Consider the following 21248-nt stretch of genomic DNA (forward strand, 5'->3'; position numbering starts at 1 on the left):
TTTGGGAAAAGAAATTAGTCATAGCGCAGTTGTTAGTGCGGGTGGCTCTGGATTGGGAGGTCAAATGTTCGAATCCCGTTGGGGTCAAGGTTTTTTGCACGCATAAAGAAAAATCGATTTAGGCTACAGACCCTGAATTAAATTGCCTGGCCTGTCGTTCAAGAGCAATTCTTCCGACATTTGTCGGTTTATGTTCTATTGTTGAGGCATCGAAATACTATCTAAGATAAAAAATTCAAAAAATAAAGTCACATGTATTAAGTCTGAATTTCACTTAAATCTTTGGATGAATGTTCCGACCCACTTTAGTGGGGGGCGGAACTGTATACGCGATTGTGTTATTTTTTTTCGGTCAATTTTGGCCGATCGATACGTTTATTGTACAGAGCTGTGAGTGGTATCATTAGAAAGCCCGTCCAGCGTAGAATATGGATTTATTTGATTTTCGCTTTTATCAGGGAGTTAACGAGGTTTGAACTTTTGTGAATAGTAGAAGGATTTCCGTTGTTTTTATTCACATTTTCCGGAATTTTTACCTATTTTTTGCCCGTTTTGTTAAATTCTCTTAAAATTGTCGTTGGTCTGTTTTCTAAAGATAAAAGAGTGTCGATGAAATTTTGCCTCTAACTCTTGGCTCAAATTTTTACTACTTATTTTAAAAAGCCTTCTTTCATCGAAAATTGCAAGAAATAAGATTCTTTAGTCAACTTTGCTTGAATTTGCCGGAAGTGCGCACCTACTAATTCAGCAAAGAGAATGCATCTTCAGTCTAATTGAATTTTAATCTCTATGGCGGCTTTCCACTTGAAGTAAATGTTTTCTGGAATCAAAACTACTAGTTTCACAAAAAATTGATTTTGTGGAAATCTGCCCAGTTTTCAGGTTCTTTTTTGGTTTTGGTACATTAGCAAATAACTCATAGGGCACTTATAATTTTTTGTTTACAGAAAATAGGCTTAATTGACCTTATAATTTTTTCGGGAAGGGATTAAATTTTCAACGGCTTCCACACCGTTTTCTAGAAGAAATTAATGGAGTTTATTTAAATTTTTTATCTTTAATTGACTTTCTTCTTGTATTCGTATGAAAATAATAAGAGGTCTCAGGGTTATAATCTCTTGTCATGGAGGAATATATGAGCCTATTTACTGTTTTTAAATGCTAGCTCATGGTTTTCATGACCTTTAATATAACTATTTCAAGAAAATATATGTTTTTTTATTTTTTCATCTGTATTTGTGGAGTTTCATTAATCACAGGTCAGATATCACATTGTGGCGATGGGAGAGGCAATTGGAGATATCTATTTTTTAGTGAAATAATTATGTTTTTAATAGCTTCGACAACGGTTTATTGTAAAAGAATTAAAGTTTTTTTGATTTTTTTCTGTATTTGAAGTTCTTTTTAATGGTATGAGAAATTATGATTCGTGAAAGGTCAAGTGGCTTCCGTGGTAGAATAAACAAATTTGTTTAGTTTTTTCAATTTACAGCTGATAGATTTTCATGACTTTGAAAATAATTGCTTTCAAAGAAAATATTTTTAGCTTTGAATCTTGTTTTTTGTCGTTTTTTACCCAGTGTTAATGTATATTAATTCTTTATTAGAAACTAATGGACAACAAAGGAAGGCAAATGTGAATAGAGTTAGTTTTTAACTGAAGTTTTGGTTTTAACGGCTGTGACGTCGTTTTATTGCCTAAATTTTCAAAGTTTTTGTCTGCGTATGAGTTTCTTTGTGTGAACGTATAACGTTTTGACTAATGACAGTTCTCAATGGTCTGGTGGAACAAAGGAACTTACGTGTCTGATGTCTTGATTTGATGGCTGATGGTTTTCATGACTTGGAGAAATATTGTTTTTTTTAAAAAAGTACTTAACTTTGCGTCTTCCGTTCTTTGTCTATTTTCGTTAATTACCTATTTTTGTTAATTAAAAGTCACATATCCAAATATTGGGGTCCGAAAAATGTGCAGTTGAACATTTCTAAAATTTTCAGCGATTTGATTTTGGTTTGAGGGTGTTTGACACCTGTTTTTCGCTTTTTTGTTTTTGGTTTTTGTCTGTAATTGACGTTATTTTTGAAATGGTGTGATATTTTCGGATAAAAGACAGTTCTCAAGGGCTTCATTTTTTGGATTAATTGAACATGTTTGATAATTTTGTTATTGCTGAATGTTTTAATGACTTTAAAAATAATTGTGTAAAAAATTTTTTTTTAAAACTCTGCATCTTAGTGTTCTTTTTTGTCTATTTGTTACCTAGTCTCATTAACTACAGGTCACATAACACTTTGCTGGCATGAAGAGAAGGCGCAATATAACATAGTGAATTCAGTATGGTTTTATTGGCTTCGAATCTCGTTTTTGAATTAAAAAAAAACACTTTTTTTGTCTGTTTTTGGCGTTTTTGTTTCGTTAACGTTGGAGTTATTCTGATTTTAAAAAAGATCACAATGGTTTTGTTCAGGGAAATTAAACCTATGTTTAATTGAATGTATATCTAATCCTTTTCTCGGCCTTTTAGTTAATTGTTTTCGAGAAATGCAAAACGTTGCTTTTAACTTTGCTCTTTTCCTGTCTACTTGTTACCTAGACTCATTAATGAGTGGTCCCATATCATTTTATTAATAGAGTACGATTTTAACGGCTTTGATGCCGTTTTCTCTTTTCTACAGATAGACATCGAGTTTGGATGTTGATTATGTTTGTTGTTGTTATTTGATTTTCTTGTTCGTCTTGTCTCGTATTCATAATAATGGCAAATCTCTTCGGCCTTCTAAGGCTGCATTTTTTAGTCCACTGAGTGATTTGAGTTGGACGCAATTTTTTATTCATTTCAGAAATACTTGAATTTTTTAGAAGTTTTCTATCCATCCTCATTTATGGCCAAATGTGGATGAGCGGGGTCGGAACATTAGGTGCGAACGCACATTGCCGAGCCTCCTTGTTACATTCTCAAGTTAAATCGCTGTAACGATGCACAAGCCAAACGAAACAAAATGAAAAAATACTTTTTCAAAGCATGTGCCCTACTGGGATCAAGTTACCTGAGTGTAGAATTGGAGGATCACCCTTACAATACCAAATAAGCTTTTTTAGTGGAATCTGAGTCCGAGAAGACAAATTCTAAAAATTTTAAAGAAAACTATTATCTTAGCTACAGCGACTGAAATAAGCTGCGCCTCCTGTCGTTTGAGAGTAATTTGTCCTACGCTAGTCGGTTTATGTTTATTGTCTGGACTTCGGCTCGTAATGTGTTTCTGGACAATCGGAGAAGCTGTCTTGGAGCTTTAGGTAGCTCGAAGTGTGCGGTTGTGCGAAGCAGGTGAGGAACGCTTGAGGCAGATTTTGATGATTTAAGGGGTCAGTCTTGAACCCCCCACCTCATCCCCCACTTTTTACCTTGTCATCTGAGGCTGTTTTTAAGCTAACTCCAACCAAAGCCAACCCTTGTTAGCCTGTTGTTTGAGAGTAACATTTGAGACGAACCTAATATGATAAATGTTTTTTGAAACGTGTATTTGTTTTGTTCAGTTACACTATAACAAAATTGCTGAAGCTTTCAGAAGCAAAGTCTATCATTTAAGTGTTCAGCTAACAGTTGAGCTGTCATTGATTACTAGCGTGTCTTTGATTTTCGATTATGTAGAGCAGGAAAGGAAAGCAACTTTGCTCCTTTTTGATGCGTTATATCTCAGCCTGAAAATATTTGTTCCAGGTAGGATAAAATGAATAAAGCACCCGAACTCAGTTTTTCAGTTCGCTTCGACAGCTCAATGATTTGCAATTATATCATCTCCCATCTAATGAGACAGAAATTTGACCTCAACTGTCCTGCTCAGACGTTGCATGAGCTGGAGGGAAATTTTTCTATTATTGACAACGAGTCTAGCCACCAGTTTGGAACCATGTCAATGAAGTTCGGCTTTGATTCTCTACCAGACCCTGGAATTGAAAGACAAGGATTCGACATTTCTGGAAACCAAGCATATCAAACTCCAAATGGGGTGTGGGAATCAGGAATCAACAGTAGCAGCTGCTTCCCGAACCGACCACCCATCAAAGTGTTCAAGTTGCAGAGGGATGACGTGACGTCACTGGGGTGCAGTGACGCCATTAGGAGTGAAGGCTCGGTTCTTGATCTTGAAACAGCTGCTTCAGGGCTAAATGTTGGTCTCCTGGAATCAGATAACAATATCTCGACTGTTCGGGATTTCTATTCAGATTTTGGAGCATCTGAAGAGTTCGCGCGGAAAGTCAACCTCGAAAGCTCGCCGAATGACGAGTTCATTGACGATATTATACTTGAGGATGACATACGGCAAATACATTCGGAACATATGGTAGATTCGGTTGTGGAAAGTACACGTATAGCTATAGCAGAATATGCAAAAGCAGTTGGTGTGAAGCCAAGCGGACGTAAAAGAGGAAAGCCCTCCTCGAAAGGATCCAGAGATCTCGATAGCGCAGTCAAAACTAGTGCAATTAAATGTAGTCAGTGTGACTTCAAAACCACCAACGAAAGTAACATGCAACGCCATCACAGAAATGCCCATCAGAATAGCTTCGTCCACTGTTCTCTCTGCTCATACTCTAGTCGTATGCGCGCACGTTTGAGAGAACATTATGTTCGCAAGCATAAAATGGACAAATCCACGACTAAGCTGCTGGTGAAATCTGCAAAGTTCTCAAAGTCACCTACCACCCAAGCTAAAGATGACAGTCTGAATCAGAATGAGACTGATAGTCAACTAGTTTTGGAATGTAATGTAGAACCCGAGTTGTTAAGCAGTGACGATGAAGACTCTTTTGAAAAGGAACCAGAGGTTGTTGAATTGTCCAACGCGGTCCAATCTTTGAACTGAAGCACTTGCGACGACAAAGCTTTGAACAGAAACAATCGCGCTGATGAATAAGTATTCGATTTGATGGTTGCAAAACTTTGATGAAATTAAATTGTGCAACTCAGGTTTGAATCGAAGTATTAGTTACCGATGCTATATGCTAATAAGTTCAATGCTATGTGCTAGCCAATGCTAAATGCTAGTATATTCTAGAATTAACGTTTAATGTGATAATTCCCCAGTAACTTCCTTTTCAGCGGTAATTTTATTACAGATGTTTGTTCCTCTTCAGTGTATTTTATTCATTTAGCTGCCCAGTTTTCTTAATTTATTGATTCAAAATAAAGAAAATGAAGTATGATATTCTCTTTATAGAGGATCTAAACTAAGTGCAGTAATTCATCGGTGATGATGATATTTCAGTTGCTATCTTTTTTGTAACTTCATTTTATTTATGCGGAACTGTTGATTATTCTTATCCAGAGGCCTATTTTTGTTCGCAATTCAAATGTCATCCAAAATTTTTTGGTGCAAATGAGTCTTAGCTATACGGGTCAAATTAACAATGACATTTCAACTGGACCTTTTTATTAAGCCGAATTGGGCCAACGGATTCTTCCCTGTAACGATAAATAGATTGGATCAATGGAGGGACTTGAAGAATTTGAATCAATTATAAAGCCGTACAATAACTCCCAAGGTGGCTGTTTTGGAGTTGTTCTAAATTAAAAATTTTAGAATATGCTGCTTTCTCCCAAAAAAGTGAATCAATTACAAGGTGGTCAAACTACTCATGTGTTCGTGGTCCCGCTTTTTGTCTCCGGTTCTTTTGACAAGCTGGAGAAACAGATGTTGTATTTGCATCCAAAGTGGAATTCTTCTATATCTGGTTTATTTTAATTGCTCTCAAACAAGGTATGTAGTTTTATTGCTCTCAAACGAAGTTTGTGGCAATTATATTAGTTCTGTGGTCTTTTATGCGATTTTTCGCTTGACTGATTCTTCGTCTGACCCTGTTAACTTTTTGTCCTCAGTGGCTGAGCAGCTCTTATACGAAGCCAGCAGCTCGCCTATCGTTTGCGAGCAATTCGCCCGACGTTAGTCGGTTATGTTTCAACCTTAACAAAGGGTTATTTTTGCCCTCACGGGGTTATTAATTGCTGTTAAGCGAAGTTTGTAGCAATTATATTGGGCTTGTGGTCTTTTATGCAATTTTTCGCTTGACTGATTCTTCGTCTGACCCATTTGGCTTTTCATCCTGAAAAATGAGATAAACAGTTAGCGCCCGGAGAGCATTAAATTCTCTAAGATTTACACCTAAGAAGTCTCTAAGAATGCCATTCACCAAAACTGTTTTGAGGAGACAATTTCAAAGTGCGAAGGGTGGTTCTTAATCTTGAATGGTTGACCCCGCCCCCATGTCACCCACCTCCACACCCCAGTCCACCCTCCTCTACCTGGCGATTTGGACCCGCCTCATATCCAGCCCTCCCAAACCTACCCCCATCGCTTGTCCTTACTCAGCTCACCCCCCCCCCCCCCCCACCCACTCCACTCACCCCTCCCCCCACCACAATGCTAGCATCTCTGAGCCACAGCTGGGCACCACCAAAGCTAACGGCCCGCCGGTTGTTAGAGCAATTTGAGCGACGTTAGCTTTTTTCTGCATATTACGGCTCTCTTCGTTTGTTTTGTACTTTCGTGCGGCGTTTTGATAGTTTTTAGCTGTTTTCTAAACTATTCGGATTTTAGGTATCTCTTCAATGAATTAGGCAATTTTAATTTACAGTTGTTATTATCGGAAAAGCACAATAAGCGGTGATTGAATCGGTTGTGTCTTCCGCGTCCATAATACTGATAGGACAATTATGTTTTGAATTCTATTGGTGGTGCTTACCATACTGCTTTTAATGAAATTTAGCAGCAAAATATAGCTTATTCGTCAGACTTCTGGATTTCATTTGCAGGTTTTATGTCTCGAATTTTCATTTCGTTGTTTCTAAAATTTCATTTCCATTGATCTTGATTTATCGTTTCCAGAATTTTTGTTGGTATTTAGTAATTTGTCTTGTGCAGCCATTTTTCTTGAATATTTTTTTATTATGCCTTAATGGACAATACTGTAATTTTCAAGGCCTTTTTCTCTGAGCAACTACTGGTTTGAAGGACGCCATTTTCTTCCTGTAGCGTGAAATTTTACGGTATGCTTTATCAATAATTTTCGTGATATATTTTAACATTATTTGACCACACTTTTGGGCTCCAATTGGTTTCAATTAATGGTAAAACTTGTAAACTAATGCGAAGAGACTAGATTTCACCAATAGAGGTCACTGTTGGTTAGGTATCATTTATAGAGTCCAATAATGAGAAAAATCAACCAAAATGAAAACGGAGAGCAACAAGTTTTATGATTCAAGTAGACTATTTATTTGTTTTCATCATCAGTTGAATGTTGCCACAGATGTTTTTAGTGTAATCAAATGACCATAGTTTGGGTATGTTATATCGCCCCTAATTTACGTTATATCGCCCCTCCCTTTACCGAAGTATTAGGTATTTAGTATACTGAGGTTATAGTGTTGTCCGTGACCTGAGCTTAGGTGCATTGGTATGTAATAGAACATCGCTCATTGAAGAGTTTCCTCCCGAGAGCCTCAAGTCCTTCAACCAGCATCTTTTGGGTTTATTTCACGGGACTGGAAGATCTAGCTTTGGATTGGCATGTAGTATAGTCACTCTTATCATTATTGCTATCCTTTTCTTTGAAGCAACAGACTTCAGATGACAAAAAGTTCTCGGACTATATCTATATCAAATTTTGTCTAGACCGTTACTAAAGTTCTTACTCAGAAACCTTATATGCACTCAAAAGTTATCACGCAGGGAAACGTTAAGCTTTTACTTATAGCAACCTTTCAGTCCTTGAGTTTGCATTCATCTCAGATTTGTTATCTTTCGTCCGTACTAACCACGTTTTCGCGTAAGCCACTAACAAGGGTGATCAAACCGGATTTGAGGTGTGAACTCCTCTGAGATTTATTTGGGGTGTAGCCGTTTGATTACTCAGTGGTGAGTCCATTTTAACTAGCTTAGCTTTAAAATTTTTCCCTAACATAGCTTTCAAGATAGTTAGACCATCTTTCAGTTAACGGAGACATTCCCGAGGAATGTCATATCGTCGAAGAAACATGACTACTAGAACCACTTTCATTCAGGGTTTCAGTTACATGACCATGCATCACCCTTCTTTCAAGGGCATTTTTTTGCTTGCCGTGTCTCAACTCATACATCATAGACAGACGCAGGTCTGCACTGACGTAGATTTCGGTTTGAAATGACTTTAAGCTGCATGATTTATAAAGTCCAATAGTGGCTTGCTTAGGAACAATCTAGGGACTGTCCGCTGAGCTAACTTTATCCAGCCAGCTGGTCATGGTTACCCAGGGGCACCACTGGGAGTTGCGGACCCACTTGTTTTTACACTTGCAAACCCCCACCCCCCAGTAGAAATTATGTGACCTTTTGTGGGCAGATGTCAGTAAAGTTTTCGTCGATCTTTGCAGTGCATGCTGTAGAGAATTACCTATCTACCGCTGCTGCGAGTTTTCATTTTTATCGTTCTCTGAAATTGAAAAAATTGCTCTTTTCTACTGGCTAAATTAATTTTTTTCAAAACTTAAAGCTTATTTTTATGTTATCCATCCATCCTTTAAGGTGCTCTTGTTTTGCTTTGCTTTTGAAATTTTATTTTAATTCTTTGTTGTTTTTTTATACCGAGAAAATTTTATTTTTCGTATCGAGAAATCAGAGTTTTCATAAACTAGACCAGGTGTATTGAAAACTATCGGTGTCGGAATAAAATCAGTTGTGGTAGTCTGGTTGTGATTATATTGCTTCTCGATTTTTTTGATTGGCTCGATGTCGGAAAATGGGTGCTTAAAAATATGGCTTAACAGGGCTCTCTTGCTTGCTAATCGTTTTTTGATTATTTTTATTCATTGGATGCTTGTTGCTTTCACAGCTGCAAGTGGTGCATGTGAATAGATATTAGTATTGGCTTGTTCATAGTGACCACAGATAATAATTATTATGTTTAATTATTCGATCGCGAGTTAATGACAGCAAATTATTTTCTGTCGTTACAAAATATGTATTTTCGCTCTTTTTGCTGCGAGCTTTTCAGAAATTTGGAGAAACAAAAAATTTCTTTCTATTCCATTTTAATTGGTCTTGAACGAAGTTCAAAGCAATTATTGTAAACGTGTTAGTCTTTTTTAATGCAATTTTTTTGCTTGACCATTTTGTGCTGTTCTTCTAAGACATTCTTTGACTTCTCAAGTGACTTTTTCAAGCTCTCGTTCTTCATTTTTGAGTGATCTCTATTGCTCTCACTCCGAAGTAAAGCTTGTTGCTAATATAAAATCGGTTTCAGCATAGCGCAAATAAGGGACTGATAGCCGAGTGGGGAGTGCATGTCAATGGTTCGAATCCCGGCGGGGTCAAATGTTTCTTCATTCGCCTGACGTTCGAGAGCAATTCTTCCGACATTAGTCGTTTTGGGTTTTTAATCTAATTGATGATTTATATGCTATTGGTCTATTTAGGTGCTCGTTTTTTGTATTGATTTGAAAACAGGTTCGTTTTTTTGTTTATGTTTTTGTTTGCTCAGTGAACTGGGTAATCTGCAATGAAATCTATCGATGGCGAAAGAAGGCAATCAACTTCGAAGGAATCGGATTTTTGAGCCATCTTTGTGTTACTGATTAGAAGTTTTTCCTGAATTGTTGTTCGCACGATTTTTTACTGAATTTGGGCAGCGTTCTATTGGTTATTGTCGGATTTTTGAATATCATTTTTTGATGTTTTGAAGTTTTCATTTCATCGGTTCTAATTTTGGGCTTTCCTTTCCCGAAATTCTTTGCTAATGTTCGTAAAAGTTTGCTGTGTGGAGCCAATTTTTATGAATATTTTATTAAGATGATGCATGAGCTACTAATTTTCTGGGTGCGATATAATTGTGATTTTCTTGCTTTTTAGCTCTAGTTAGCTCTAGGTATTTGTGTACTTTGAAAAATTATAATTTGAGGTCAACAGAAAGACATATGCCAAAGCTATGGTTTGAGTTACTTGATGTTATACTGAAGTATGAATCGAAAACCACAAGATGTTTTAGCTTCATGTGGATTCTTCATTTCGCTTCATTTAATGACATTTGTCTGTGGTTTCAATCGATAAATCTTGTACGCTGTCTGTTGGCCGCAAAATATTTGTCTACCGTTGCAGAGCGCGTTGTGGAGAATTACTTGTCCGCTATTGTTTATTAGTTTTCTCCTCTTTTTGTTTTTGGTTCTTTTCTGTTGTAGGAAAAATTTTGGTTTTCACTGGCGCCTGACTTTTCTGCTTTTGTAGGCTCTCTTCCTTTTTTATTCTGACTGTAGAGCAATCGGTTGGTGGTTTTATGCAGTTTACATTTGACTTCTGCCCTAAGCAATCTGAGATCTCTTCTCTCGACGAATTAGGCATTCTGTAATGAAACCTGTCCTTGTGAAAAGAGCATAATCAACTGTTAGTGAATTGGCTCGGTGAGACTTGTTCCTATTACTAATTAGACAAGAGTTCTCTATAATTCGGTGCATTGTACCTCAATCGCTAAAATAAATTTTACCGGTCAACAACTGAATTTGTGGATGCGACGTCATTTCTCATTTTTAGGAGTTTTATGGTAACTTTGTGTTTTAGGGTAATTTTTAACTAGTTTTGTGTTAACTTGTGCTAACTTGAACGTTATGCCACTCAAAATTGGCATTGTGGTGTCGTTCTGATACCAAATAGCATGCCCGTATTCTAAAGCTATATGTAATAATAATAATAATAATAATAATAATTGAATTCGTCTTGAACAATTAAAATTACAAAAATTAACATCGATAGGTATATACATAGTCAAGACTGGACTAGCCGGAAAGCCTGCTAAAGGCTTGTTGAAGGCAGCCCAAGAGCATTTGATTCAAATTTTAATTATCACAAAAAATAAGCATTATTATTAAAGTTAACATGAAAATTGAACAAAATATGAAACGTCATGATGAAGATAAACAGAGAAAACTAAAAATAAAACGCGAAAAAAAACAGATTAAGGTTACATAAATTTTATTTCAACGATGCAGTCCAGGACAGCCTCAAGCCCACGAGAGACACCTCCCAGCGCAATGAGGATGAGTAGTCTAAGTACAGTTCTTGAATGATAGGAATGACTTTCGAGTGCTCATTAAAGGCCCTACAACAGTAGTTAGTTCCACACCTTGAGCACTGAAAGGCATCTCACACAAGCAAGAAGCTGTCCAAGACTGCAAAGTCACAACAATATGATAGAGGCAATTTGATACTACTTGGATTAGTTCTTATTTAAAGATAATATTTGCCAGCTCTAGGTTCCCTATAATGAAATTATCACGGAAGTCGTGTAAATATGCGTTTTTTGAATTTTCACTTTTAAAGCTTGTCTGGATTTCTATGTTTGCTTTTTTCAACAGGTTCGCAAGACAAATTGTCCTAAAATCTACAGAGAGTTGTTTCGCTTTGCATTTGTTTATTGGCAGAGAGTTTATCCCGCTTTCTTTTGCTCTGGTTACATAGCACTTTCCACATTGTGAGATTTCTTTTTTATTAACCACTCGTTTGAACAACTCGTATATGTGTAATTCAAACACCGATGCAATTTTTAATTTCTCAAGTTTATCAGAAATACTGTCACGATACCTTTTACGAAAAACTATTCTAAAAAACCGTTTTTGACTTTTGTGAATTACATAGAGATTGCTTTTCTTCACGCAACCATATATGAGAATCCCATATTGCAAGACCGGTTGTACATACATTTTATAATAATTTATAAGCTGATTAATTGTCATTACGTCACGCAACTTATAGACAATTGCGCAGAATTTATTCATCTTTTTCCGTATATACTCAATGTGTTGTCTGAAAGAAAGTTTGTTATCTAACCATATTCCTAAATATTTGCAAGAATCCACACTTATTAAAAAGTCATCGGAAAATTTTAGTGAGATGTCGTCTTTAGCACTGCAAAATCTGAGCAATTTAGATTTCGTAGCCTTTACGGTTACTTTGTTGTATTTCATCCAATGATCAACTCTTTCGATATCTTTCTGAAACTCCTCGTTGCTTGCAAGTGGATTTTTTACTATTGCTGTATCATCAGCAAAGAGTGTTACTGAAGAATTGAAGACAGCATGCGGCAGATCATTGATATATATCAAAAACATTAGTGGACCCAAAACTGAGCCCTGCGGAACCCCACATTTGACCTGGCGTTTTGTACTCACAGTGTTATTAATATGTATATACTGATACCTCTCTGACAAATAATTTTTGAGCAGGCAAAAGTTACAACCTCGAATTCCGTAGTTCTCAAGTTTTCCTAGTAAAATAGAGTGATCAACGCTATCAAATGCTTTCTGCAGATCAAGTAAAAGCATCAGTGGATCTTTTTTCAGATTTTTCATGTTTCTGATCTCTTCAACTAACCTAAGAGCGGCATCTACAGTGTTCAATTTAGACCTAAATCCAAACTGATTAGCATTGAGCAACTCAAAATGTTCAAAATAATTAATAATTCTGTTATAGATAATGCGTTCAAACACTTTTGCTAATGATGGGAGTAATGAAATTGGTCTGTAATTTCCATACTCATTGACATTACCATCTTTGTGGAGGGGATTTACTTTTGCAACTTTAAATTCGTCCGGGAAAATTCCAGTTTTAACACAGTTATTGAACACATTAGTTAGTGGTTCACTTATAAGGGGACAACAAATTTTTAACATTTTGGAGGATATACCATCGTGACCATAGCTGTTTTTACTTTGCATGTTTATAATTACGTTTTCCACCTCATTATAGTTAATTTCACTAAAAAACAAAGATTGTGGTTGCCTTTCTATGGGTACTTTTTCTACTTTTTCAATTTTGGCATTCAGTTCTGTCCCAATGTGTGCAAAAAACTTATTCATATCATTTGCGACATTTGAGTCAAAATTATCCGGCAAAATCAGTTTTCTTTTTGATCCAATTATATTACTGATGGTAGTATGATATTGCTTTGGGTCTGCATTTTCCAATTTAGTTCTCCAGTAAGCTCGATATGCTTTCCGAGATAGCGCATTACATTTATTCCTTGAAATCTTAAACTGCTCAAAGTTGTCTATTGTCGGATTTTTAATATATATTTTGTAGAGCGCATTCCTTTTCCTTGATGCACGCAGTACTTGATTTGTTACCCAGTTTTTACGCGCCCTTTTGATTTTTGTAAGTGGACAAAATCTGTCGAAACAATAGGTAATTACCTCATTAAGCTTTACGATTGCTGTATTGGGATCGGTATCACTAAACGCGATATTCCTTAGCTTTTGGCTCATTAGAAACTCCAGTCTTAACCTATTATCAAGGTTATTAAAAACCTTTAGATTTCTTGTGAAGAAACTGCGTTCATTTTCTTTTAATAATTTCGGAAGCATCAGAACACATTCACACAAATAATGATCGGCTGGTCCAAAACTATAGTTCATGGCTCTCTTACTTAAAACATTACCCCATATATGGTCTATACAGCTTGCAGAAGTTGATGTTTCTCGGCTTTGACTTCGTTGCGACAGCAAATTCATACCGAAGGATGTAAATATGTCGGATAACCCCCTACACTCCTTGTTGTCTCTTAAGAGATCAATATTAAAATCTCCTGCAATTATTTGTTTTCTCGAAGAATTATGTTCCTCTAGAAACTTCTCCAAGATATTAAAAAAACCATCAATGGACTCGGAGGGTGACCGATACAAAACTGTGAAAGTAATTTGTGGACCATTTTCAGTAGCAATATCAATGCTTAATATCTCTGCGTCCGAGTGTTCTTTAAAACTTCTTACTTTGAGCTTCTCAGATACATAAACTCCTACACCTCCTCCTCGTGATCCGCGGCACCGTGAGAAAAACCTATAACCATCAAGAGAAAAAAGGTTTTCATTTTCAGACTTGTTTAGCCAAGTCTCCGTAATGGCGATTATATCTGGTTTATTAGTGAGTTGCTCAATGCATGCTTCTAGATTAATAAAGTTTTTCCTTAGAGAACGTACATTAGTTGTAACACAAATGACAGCCTCAGATGAACTATTGTGTTGCTTAGACGAAATGGTGGAAAATGTAGGTTAAAATGAAGTGAGGTGATCTCTGAGACTGCCAAGCATTACGAATCAGTAGATTCTTCGACAACAAAGCCGTTTTCAGAATCAATATCATTATTTTGATCAGTAGTAGTGTTGGTTACAATGGATTCAATATACTGATTGAGTAGATCTTTGTTATTTTTCAGCTTCTTCAGATTTCCGACTATTTTTCCATCACTAGGGCTGCTCATTCCTCGTTTGTTTGCTTTTTCTTTTCCATTAACTTGTTTTTGTCCTCCTTCTGTAAAATTGAATAATGCTGTTCTAGATGCTGATTGCAATGTTTTTTCGTTTTTAGAATAAGATATAAGGGAGCCTTGCGCGAGTAATGAATCTGCATCCTCCATGTCAACAACGTTGTGTGGTTTCGGCTTACTTCCATGCTTTTTAATAAAAACTTGTGGTGCGCAGTTGTAGGTCGACGTTTTTAAGCCTAATCCTTTTAAATAATCCATTAAATCGGCATCTCTTTTTGTTAATCGTTCGTTGAGGAAGATCGGTTTCGCATTTGTCGGGTTAAGCTGATTTCTCAGGAAATATTTTCTTCCCCATATTCTGTCTTTCACATCAAAGTAAACGAACTTGACAATGAATGCTGGTGGTTGGCTAGGATTGTGGATGGGCCCCAGTGGATGACATGCTACGATGCTGTCCCGCTCTACTTTGATGTTCAGGTAGTTGGCAAAAAACGTTAAAACGTCCTCCCAATAATCTGTCCCATGCACAAGGGGTAGGTTGTTGATAATGATACAGTCTTTTGATGAGTATCTTTCAATATCGTTCACCTTTTTCTCCAGGAATTGTACCCTTGATACTAGCTTGTTGATAGATGCTTGCTTCTTCTCGAGCTCCCCAATAAGCTTTTCCATAAAATTCATTAATGTGGGGTCACAGCTGTTGATATTGTCGAGTTCATCTCTCAAATTTATCATTATGGCAGCTCAGAGATAGGGGGTTTAGCTTATGCAGGCCAAATCTGAAACTATTTAATAAGTTTATCACAACAATTAGGCTCTGTTTGTTCGGAAATCAGAAATTGAAATTTTAGGTTCAAGTGGCTGTGCTTAGTCTCTCATCTTTAGATGTCCTTTGTTGTTACATTTATCAGCAGTCTAGATAGAAAAGTCTTGATTTCGGCTTGTTTATACTGACCTCTTATGCTTATTTTCATTAACTGAAATTTTTTAATTAGGCTTTTGTCAGCCAATTACATGTCTACTGTTGTGGAGATAGCGCAAATGTTTTGCGGACTTATTACGTCGTTTGGTTGTATTTGTATAAGAAACCTTTTGTGAATGTGAACAGCATGAGATCGTTAATCACGCCTCAATATTTTAATCTATCAATTAGAAATGAATTCTGTATACACACATTACCGCAAGTATACTACCTCCTCAAATTTGTAAACATACTTCAGATAAATTGGTACATTTTTGTAATGGACGCATCCGAACGAATGATAACAAATTCTGACTCAGATCACTCTACAGACTTTATGGGTTCATCAGGAAGGAATTCGTCCGTTGATGTTGATGATTTGGAGGCGTATAGACTTGTCATTATGGAACAACATGCGGATAACATTCTTAGCGATTTGTCAAACAAGTGTCGGTTGAAGTGTATACCTAGACCAGGTACTTCATTAGACCGTTTCGAAGAGTCGTGCCTTGTAAAGTGTTCTGACAGATATTTTGAAGCGTACAAAATAGTTCAGACTACATATGTGAAGAAAATCGCAGAGGTCAATGTGTCGAAAAGGTGAGCTCTTATAGCTTGATTGTCACATGTTTGCAGTGGACGGCCACATTGGCGACAGCGGCCGTGTCACGAGAGCTGTGATGGTTTTAGATAATGATCAACTGGCAGTAAGGCTAAAGTCGATCTTATAATTAATTAGAAAAATTAACTACCGTTTATTGTAAGAAATGACTTGATCTAAAACTCATTGGTGTTGCCATTTTCTCTGTTCCAGTAATTTTAAAGTGAAAGTATATATACATCTCGGGTTGCAATCAATACATGAAAATTATATTGAAAAATTTATTGAATTGCCTTTCACAATTTTGCACTATATTAACTTTTACGTACGGCAAAATTATTTCAACTGAAATTGAATTTGGTCTTCAAAATTAGTTTAACTGGAAAGTGAACTAGAGAAGTCTTATGCTGCTTATTTGACTCCATAATAGATGTTCCAACTTTTTCAAAAAATGTAAGGAACGCTATTGCAGGCCGACTTTCTACAGCCAAAATCAAACCTCTTTTTTGTCCCCCCTGTGTTTTTCTCACCCATGTGTTTTTTGTCCCCTCTTACTATTTAATTGCTCTTCTACGAACTTCATAGCAATTATTGTAAACGTGTTGGTCTTTTTTATGCAATTTTTTTGCTGGACCATTTTGCGCTTTTCTAGAACATTCTTTGACTTCTGAAGTGACTGTTTCACGCTCTCGTTCTTCATTTTTGAGTGAACTCTATTGCTCTCACTCCAAAGTAAAGCTTGTTGCTAATGTAAAATCGGTTGCAGCATAGCGCAAATAAGGGACTGATAGCCGAGTGGGGAGTGCATGCGAATATGGAGCGGCAGGTCAATGGTTCGATTTCCGGAGGGGTCAAATGTTTTTGCAGCTGCATGTCGTTCGAGAGCAATTCTTCCGACATTAGTCGGTTTATGTTTATGTATTGTTATATAGCATGTTACTATATAAGTTTTAGCATGTGCAACTGTGGGCAGAAAGTTATATGCCCTCTGAGCTGGAGTGGGGTATACCAGAATAGATCTAAGATTTTTAGAAAGATAAAACTGGTACCATTAGAAAACAAATCCAAAACAAAAAATATAGAACTACCAAATGTACCGCTTTCTCTCTGCCGCATGCACACATCACCACCACCACGATCACTACCAAAAATAACAACTACTTTTGTTTTTTTTTGTTTTGCCTTTTCAAAACAATAACTGCTTTACATAAGGTCCGTCATAGTTTGTTTTGATTTTTTGTTTGTTTTTGAGGTAAAGTCCTTTCGAGGTGTATGTATTAATGATTGGTAACCAAAAAAAATGTGACTTTATAATTTTTTGCAAGGTTTTCAAAACATGTGTTTTTTTTACCTAAATGACCTATTTAACTAATTTGGGAGATGGGCTGTTAGTTTAATTTAAGCAACACAATAGTCGTTTTTAAGACATTAATTACTGGAATCTTAGGTATAATTTTTTGAAATTATTTTATCTTTTCAATTCTCTGTTTGCTTCTTGTATGAAAAGCCAGTTTTTTGTTAGCCTTGATTTAGGTTCGCTGTCAGTTGTAGCAAGAAGCAATTAATTTTGAAACAGATGAAGTCAGGGTATTTTTCTTTTCAGCATTTTGTCTTTTGCTGCATAATTTTGCTCTAAAAGTCTCAACAATATATCTCAGTGCAAGCAAATTTTTTGTAATCTAGGAAAAAACAAAGTCAGCGACGATTGTTATGTTAATGTTCTAACTTTTGTCTACATTTTTGTATAATTGTTTTTCTATTTTTTTCTCATTCTCTCTCTTTATCTCGTTATCAAAAAATAGTTTTGCTTTTTTTATAAAGTGAGTTCAATTTTTTTTCTGGCAGGAACAGTTTTTGTGTTGAAGATAATTATGGTTCTTGAAAAAATTAACGTTTTAGTCAGTTTTTCGGTAGCTCGTTCTAATTGTTGAAAGCTTGGACATCGCATTCGTCTTTATACCCTTCTGGTAATTTTTTCAGTTAGTTTGTTCAGTTCTTTGGTTTGTTTCTGAAGACGTTTCTTCGAACATTTTCGTTCTTTCGAGATAGTATAAAAGCCTAACACCCGAATGTGGTTGATTTCCGAGGCCAATTTTAGTAGGTCAATTGTAATATATCTACCGAAGACGGGTGACTTCAGGTGACTTTCAGGTGACTTTTTTGTTTTTTTGTTCTTCATTTTTGAGTGATCTTTATTGCTCTCACTCCGAAGTAAAGCTTGTTGCTAAAATAAAAGCGATTGCGGCATAGCAACAAGACGGGCCAGATAGCCGAGTGGGCAGTGCTTCTGGTGAAAGATTAAGAGGTCCATGCTTCGAACCCCGGCGTGGTAAACAATTTTTGCGCCCTTAAAGAATTTTTTTCTAGGCTTCAGCCCCTGAATGAAATTGCCTCGAGAGCAATTCTGCCGACATTAGTCGGTTTATGTTTCAATTAAGTAGACTTATTCTATTAAGTACCTGATTTACGGGAGTCATTTTTTTAAATAATCAAATAATCATAGCCAAAGATAAAATCATTAATAAGAAGAGGGCCTGTGTGTCTTTTGTTGGCACAGAATGTTCCAACAGTTAAGGAAAAAGTTGGCGCGAGTTTATTTGAATGAGTTTCATGACGAAATATCCAATCCCAAAATACCCAATGTACGGAAATACGTAATGCCATAATAACCAATTTTTGCACTTATCCATAATCGGATTACAAATTGGTTGCTCTAACAAACATTTAATTGCTCTCAAGCAAAGTTTATGGCAATTATATTTCGGATGACCGATTTTTTGCCTGACCCTTTTAACTTTACGTCTCAAAAAGGGGATAAACAGGTAAAGCCTGGAGGGCATGCATTAAGTGGCTGAGCAGCTCTCTTAGGCTTTACTATTCTCTAATTATGCAAAACTGTTTTTAGAAGAACCCCACTGAAACCCCAACACTCCCCGTCAACCCTCTAATCCCTGGCGATTTGCCCCCCCCCCCGTTCATCCAGCCCTCCCGCCAATGCCCACTCCGCGCAGCCCACCCACTGATGCTAGCATCCTTAAGACCCAACTGTCTACTATCGAAGTCGAACGCTCGCCGGTCTTTTGAGAGCAATTCGCCCGAAATTATTCGGTTATGTTTATCTTAAATAAGTGGATAGTTTTATCTGATGTTTGGTCGTGATAGTTTCATATCAAGTCCTACAAGCTGCATTTACAAATAAACTTCTTGCGTAAACACCGGAAATATACTTTATTACTTTATAAATAATCATACTTAGGCATTACTATTCTAAATAGTCTTTCTGATAATTTTAAGAATGAGGAAAAGTATTGAGTATATTGGGTATTTTGGTACATGGGGTTTTTTGGCATTGGGTATTTCGTCCTGACGCCATTTGAATGTTGCCTCTGCGGGGATTTAGCAAAAACCAAGCCGATATATTGTCTTTGCGTACTTGATTTTTTCTCTTATCTAAGTGTCCTATATTTTTTTCTAAAGATAATTTTAAAAGGATTTTTTCAGCTTCTTACAAATCACAAGAGCTTCTTACAAATCTTTAATACGGCAATTTATTTGTTTAGTTGTTAACCAATTTTTTCGAAAGACGTGAGATTGGTCAAGTTTAAAAATACTTTTTAAAGACGGGCTCTTTTCATTGATTTTTTTTCAGAACATCATGATAACTGACGTTTTCTTGACAAGGGTATTCAACTTTCGGCAAGACGACTTCAAAATCTTAAACAACTTGCAACTTTTCAAAGAAGATGGCCAATTCGCTGGAGGTATCTTCGTCAACTTGTCCATGGCATCAGTGTGTCCAATGATATCTGCTTATGTGTTGAAGCAGTTCAACATTATGAGAACGCCGAGGTGTTTCCCAAATTTGGTTGGAAGATCTGTTTTTCATGCAGGAATTTTCGGCGTTGCTTTTAGTTCAACAGTGTCACCCTTTTATCAAAGTAAAATTGACCAACTTAACACGCCTGTGGGACATTTGTTGCGCGAAAGTTGTGAGAAATTCAAAAGTACGGATCATATTGTTCAACAGTTTCATTCACAAAAGTGTCGCCGTCTTAGTTTTGAAGATCAATATTCACAAAAACTTTCGATTATTGATGAGTATGGCTCAACAGTGTCGGAGTTCATTATGTACGTTTTAGTTGCTAGAAAATTAAAGAACTTCGAAGAATGGCAGTTTTATACAGAATTTATTCCTCAAAATGAAATGAAGTCATGCCCGGATGAATTGAAGATCAAGTCTGAAGACGAACTAAAGTCAAGGATTAAAAATCTAAGACTCACGGCAACTGAACGTGAACTTATTTACAGAATATTTGCATCACAGATTATGCTATTGGCCTTGGGTTTTTTGATATTGAAACCAGTGTCGGCATTGTATAAAGCTCCATTCAGAGAGTTGAAGTTAATTGGGGTTTTGGGTAGTGTTGTGTTGTCTTGCTATGGAGGAAGAAAATGGTGGATCATGCAGGATTCCCCTTTGTCACAGATTGTCAGAGACCACTACTTCGGAGAGAGAAGACCAGACTTAATGTTAGCCAGAGCAGAATTGAAACAGACTCGCCATTTGAATGCTCAACAACTTGAAATGAACTCTTTTGTGCATAAATTTGTATCGTTCAATCTGTCATCTGTTTTCAATGATGTGTTGCAACATCTCTATAAATATAATTTTTCATCTTAAATTCAATTATTTGTTACCGAAGCTATGAAATGTTTTCTCAAAATTATTCCATACAATGCATGAATTCAGTTAGTTCAAGAGTTCAGCTTGTTAATTGTCCTCGAACCAAGTTTCGAACCAGTAATGTAAATTCCATTCTCAGTTGCAATTTTAAGGAGCTGGGCTCAGTTTGTGGCACTTCTACCTAAAAAAGTCAAATGGAAAGTTCCTGCTTTTTTGAGGAAGGAAAAAATTCAGGCTTAAATTTTGTACCGGAGTTGTTCACTTTACTAGGCTCTTCACGCCTTCAGATCAATTAATCTGAAGCAGCGCTTCTTCGTTCCACCCGCTAGTTTTCTACAACGCTTTGTTAGGTAATTTGTTGTTGGCTAGGATTTGAGAAATACAAAAGTTTCATCAGACTTCGGTTGCGATTGAACATGTAAACTGCAAATCAATTGTAGACTGTTACAAGCTCCAATTTCGGCTATAAAATCTTAAAGAGCACATCAATCTTGAACTGTATGATATGTCAAAATTTTTCTTAGCGTTCTTGCTTTTAATTGCTTGCAAATCAAGTTCGAGGCAATTATATTAGTCCTGGTATTTGTTGAAGTGATTTTACGCTTGACCTATTTTTTGTCTGACCTTTTTAACTGTTCGTCCTCAAAAATAGGTAAGACCAGGAGGGCCTTAAGTGGCTGCGCAACTCTCTTAGAACCTTTCTTGTTTCTAAAGTGTG

At 36.4% G+C, this 21248-nt stretch overlaps 2 protein-coding genes across 2 annotated transcripts in view; one reads left to right on the plus strand and one right to left on the minus strand.

Annotated features, from left to right (window-relative positions):
• LOC142336586 (activating molecule in BECN1-regulated autophagy protein 1-like) overlaps nucleotides 1-15092 on the minus strand; it is a 329506-nt gene extending 314414 nt beyond the window's left edge. The window contains exon 1 of the mRNA XM_075385504.1: nucleotides 15070-15092. The gene's annotated coding sequence lies outside the window, so the exon portion shown is untranslated. The remainder of the gene's footprint in view (nucleotides 1-15069) is intronic.
• Nucleotides 15093-15508: 416 nt separating this feature from the next.
• On the plus strand, nucleotides 15509-20548 carry LOC142347265 (uncharacterized). The gene is made up of 2 exons (XM_075398922.1): nucleotides 15509-15845; nucleotides 19496-20548. The coding sequence occupies exons 1-2, from the start codon at nucleotides 15526-15528 to the stop codon at nucleotides 19503-19505; spliced, it is 330 nt and encodes a 109-aa protein (XP_075255037.1). The 5' UTR covers nucleotides 15509-15525; the 3' UTR covers nucleotides 19506-20548.
• Nucleotides 20549-21248: the final 700 nt, after the last annotated feature.

The sequence above is a fragment of the Convolutriloba macropyga genome, chromosome 1 (assembly GCF_964194025.1).
Source record: "Convolutriloba macropyga chromosome 1, txConMacr16.3, whole genome shotgun sequence".
Classification (NCBI taxonomy): Eukaryota; Metazoa; Xenacoelomorpha; order Acoela; family Convolutidae; genus Convolutriloba; species Convolutriloba macropyga.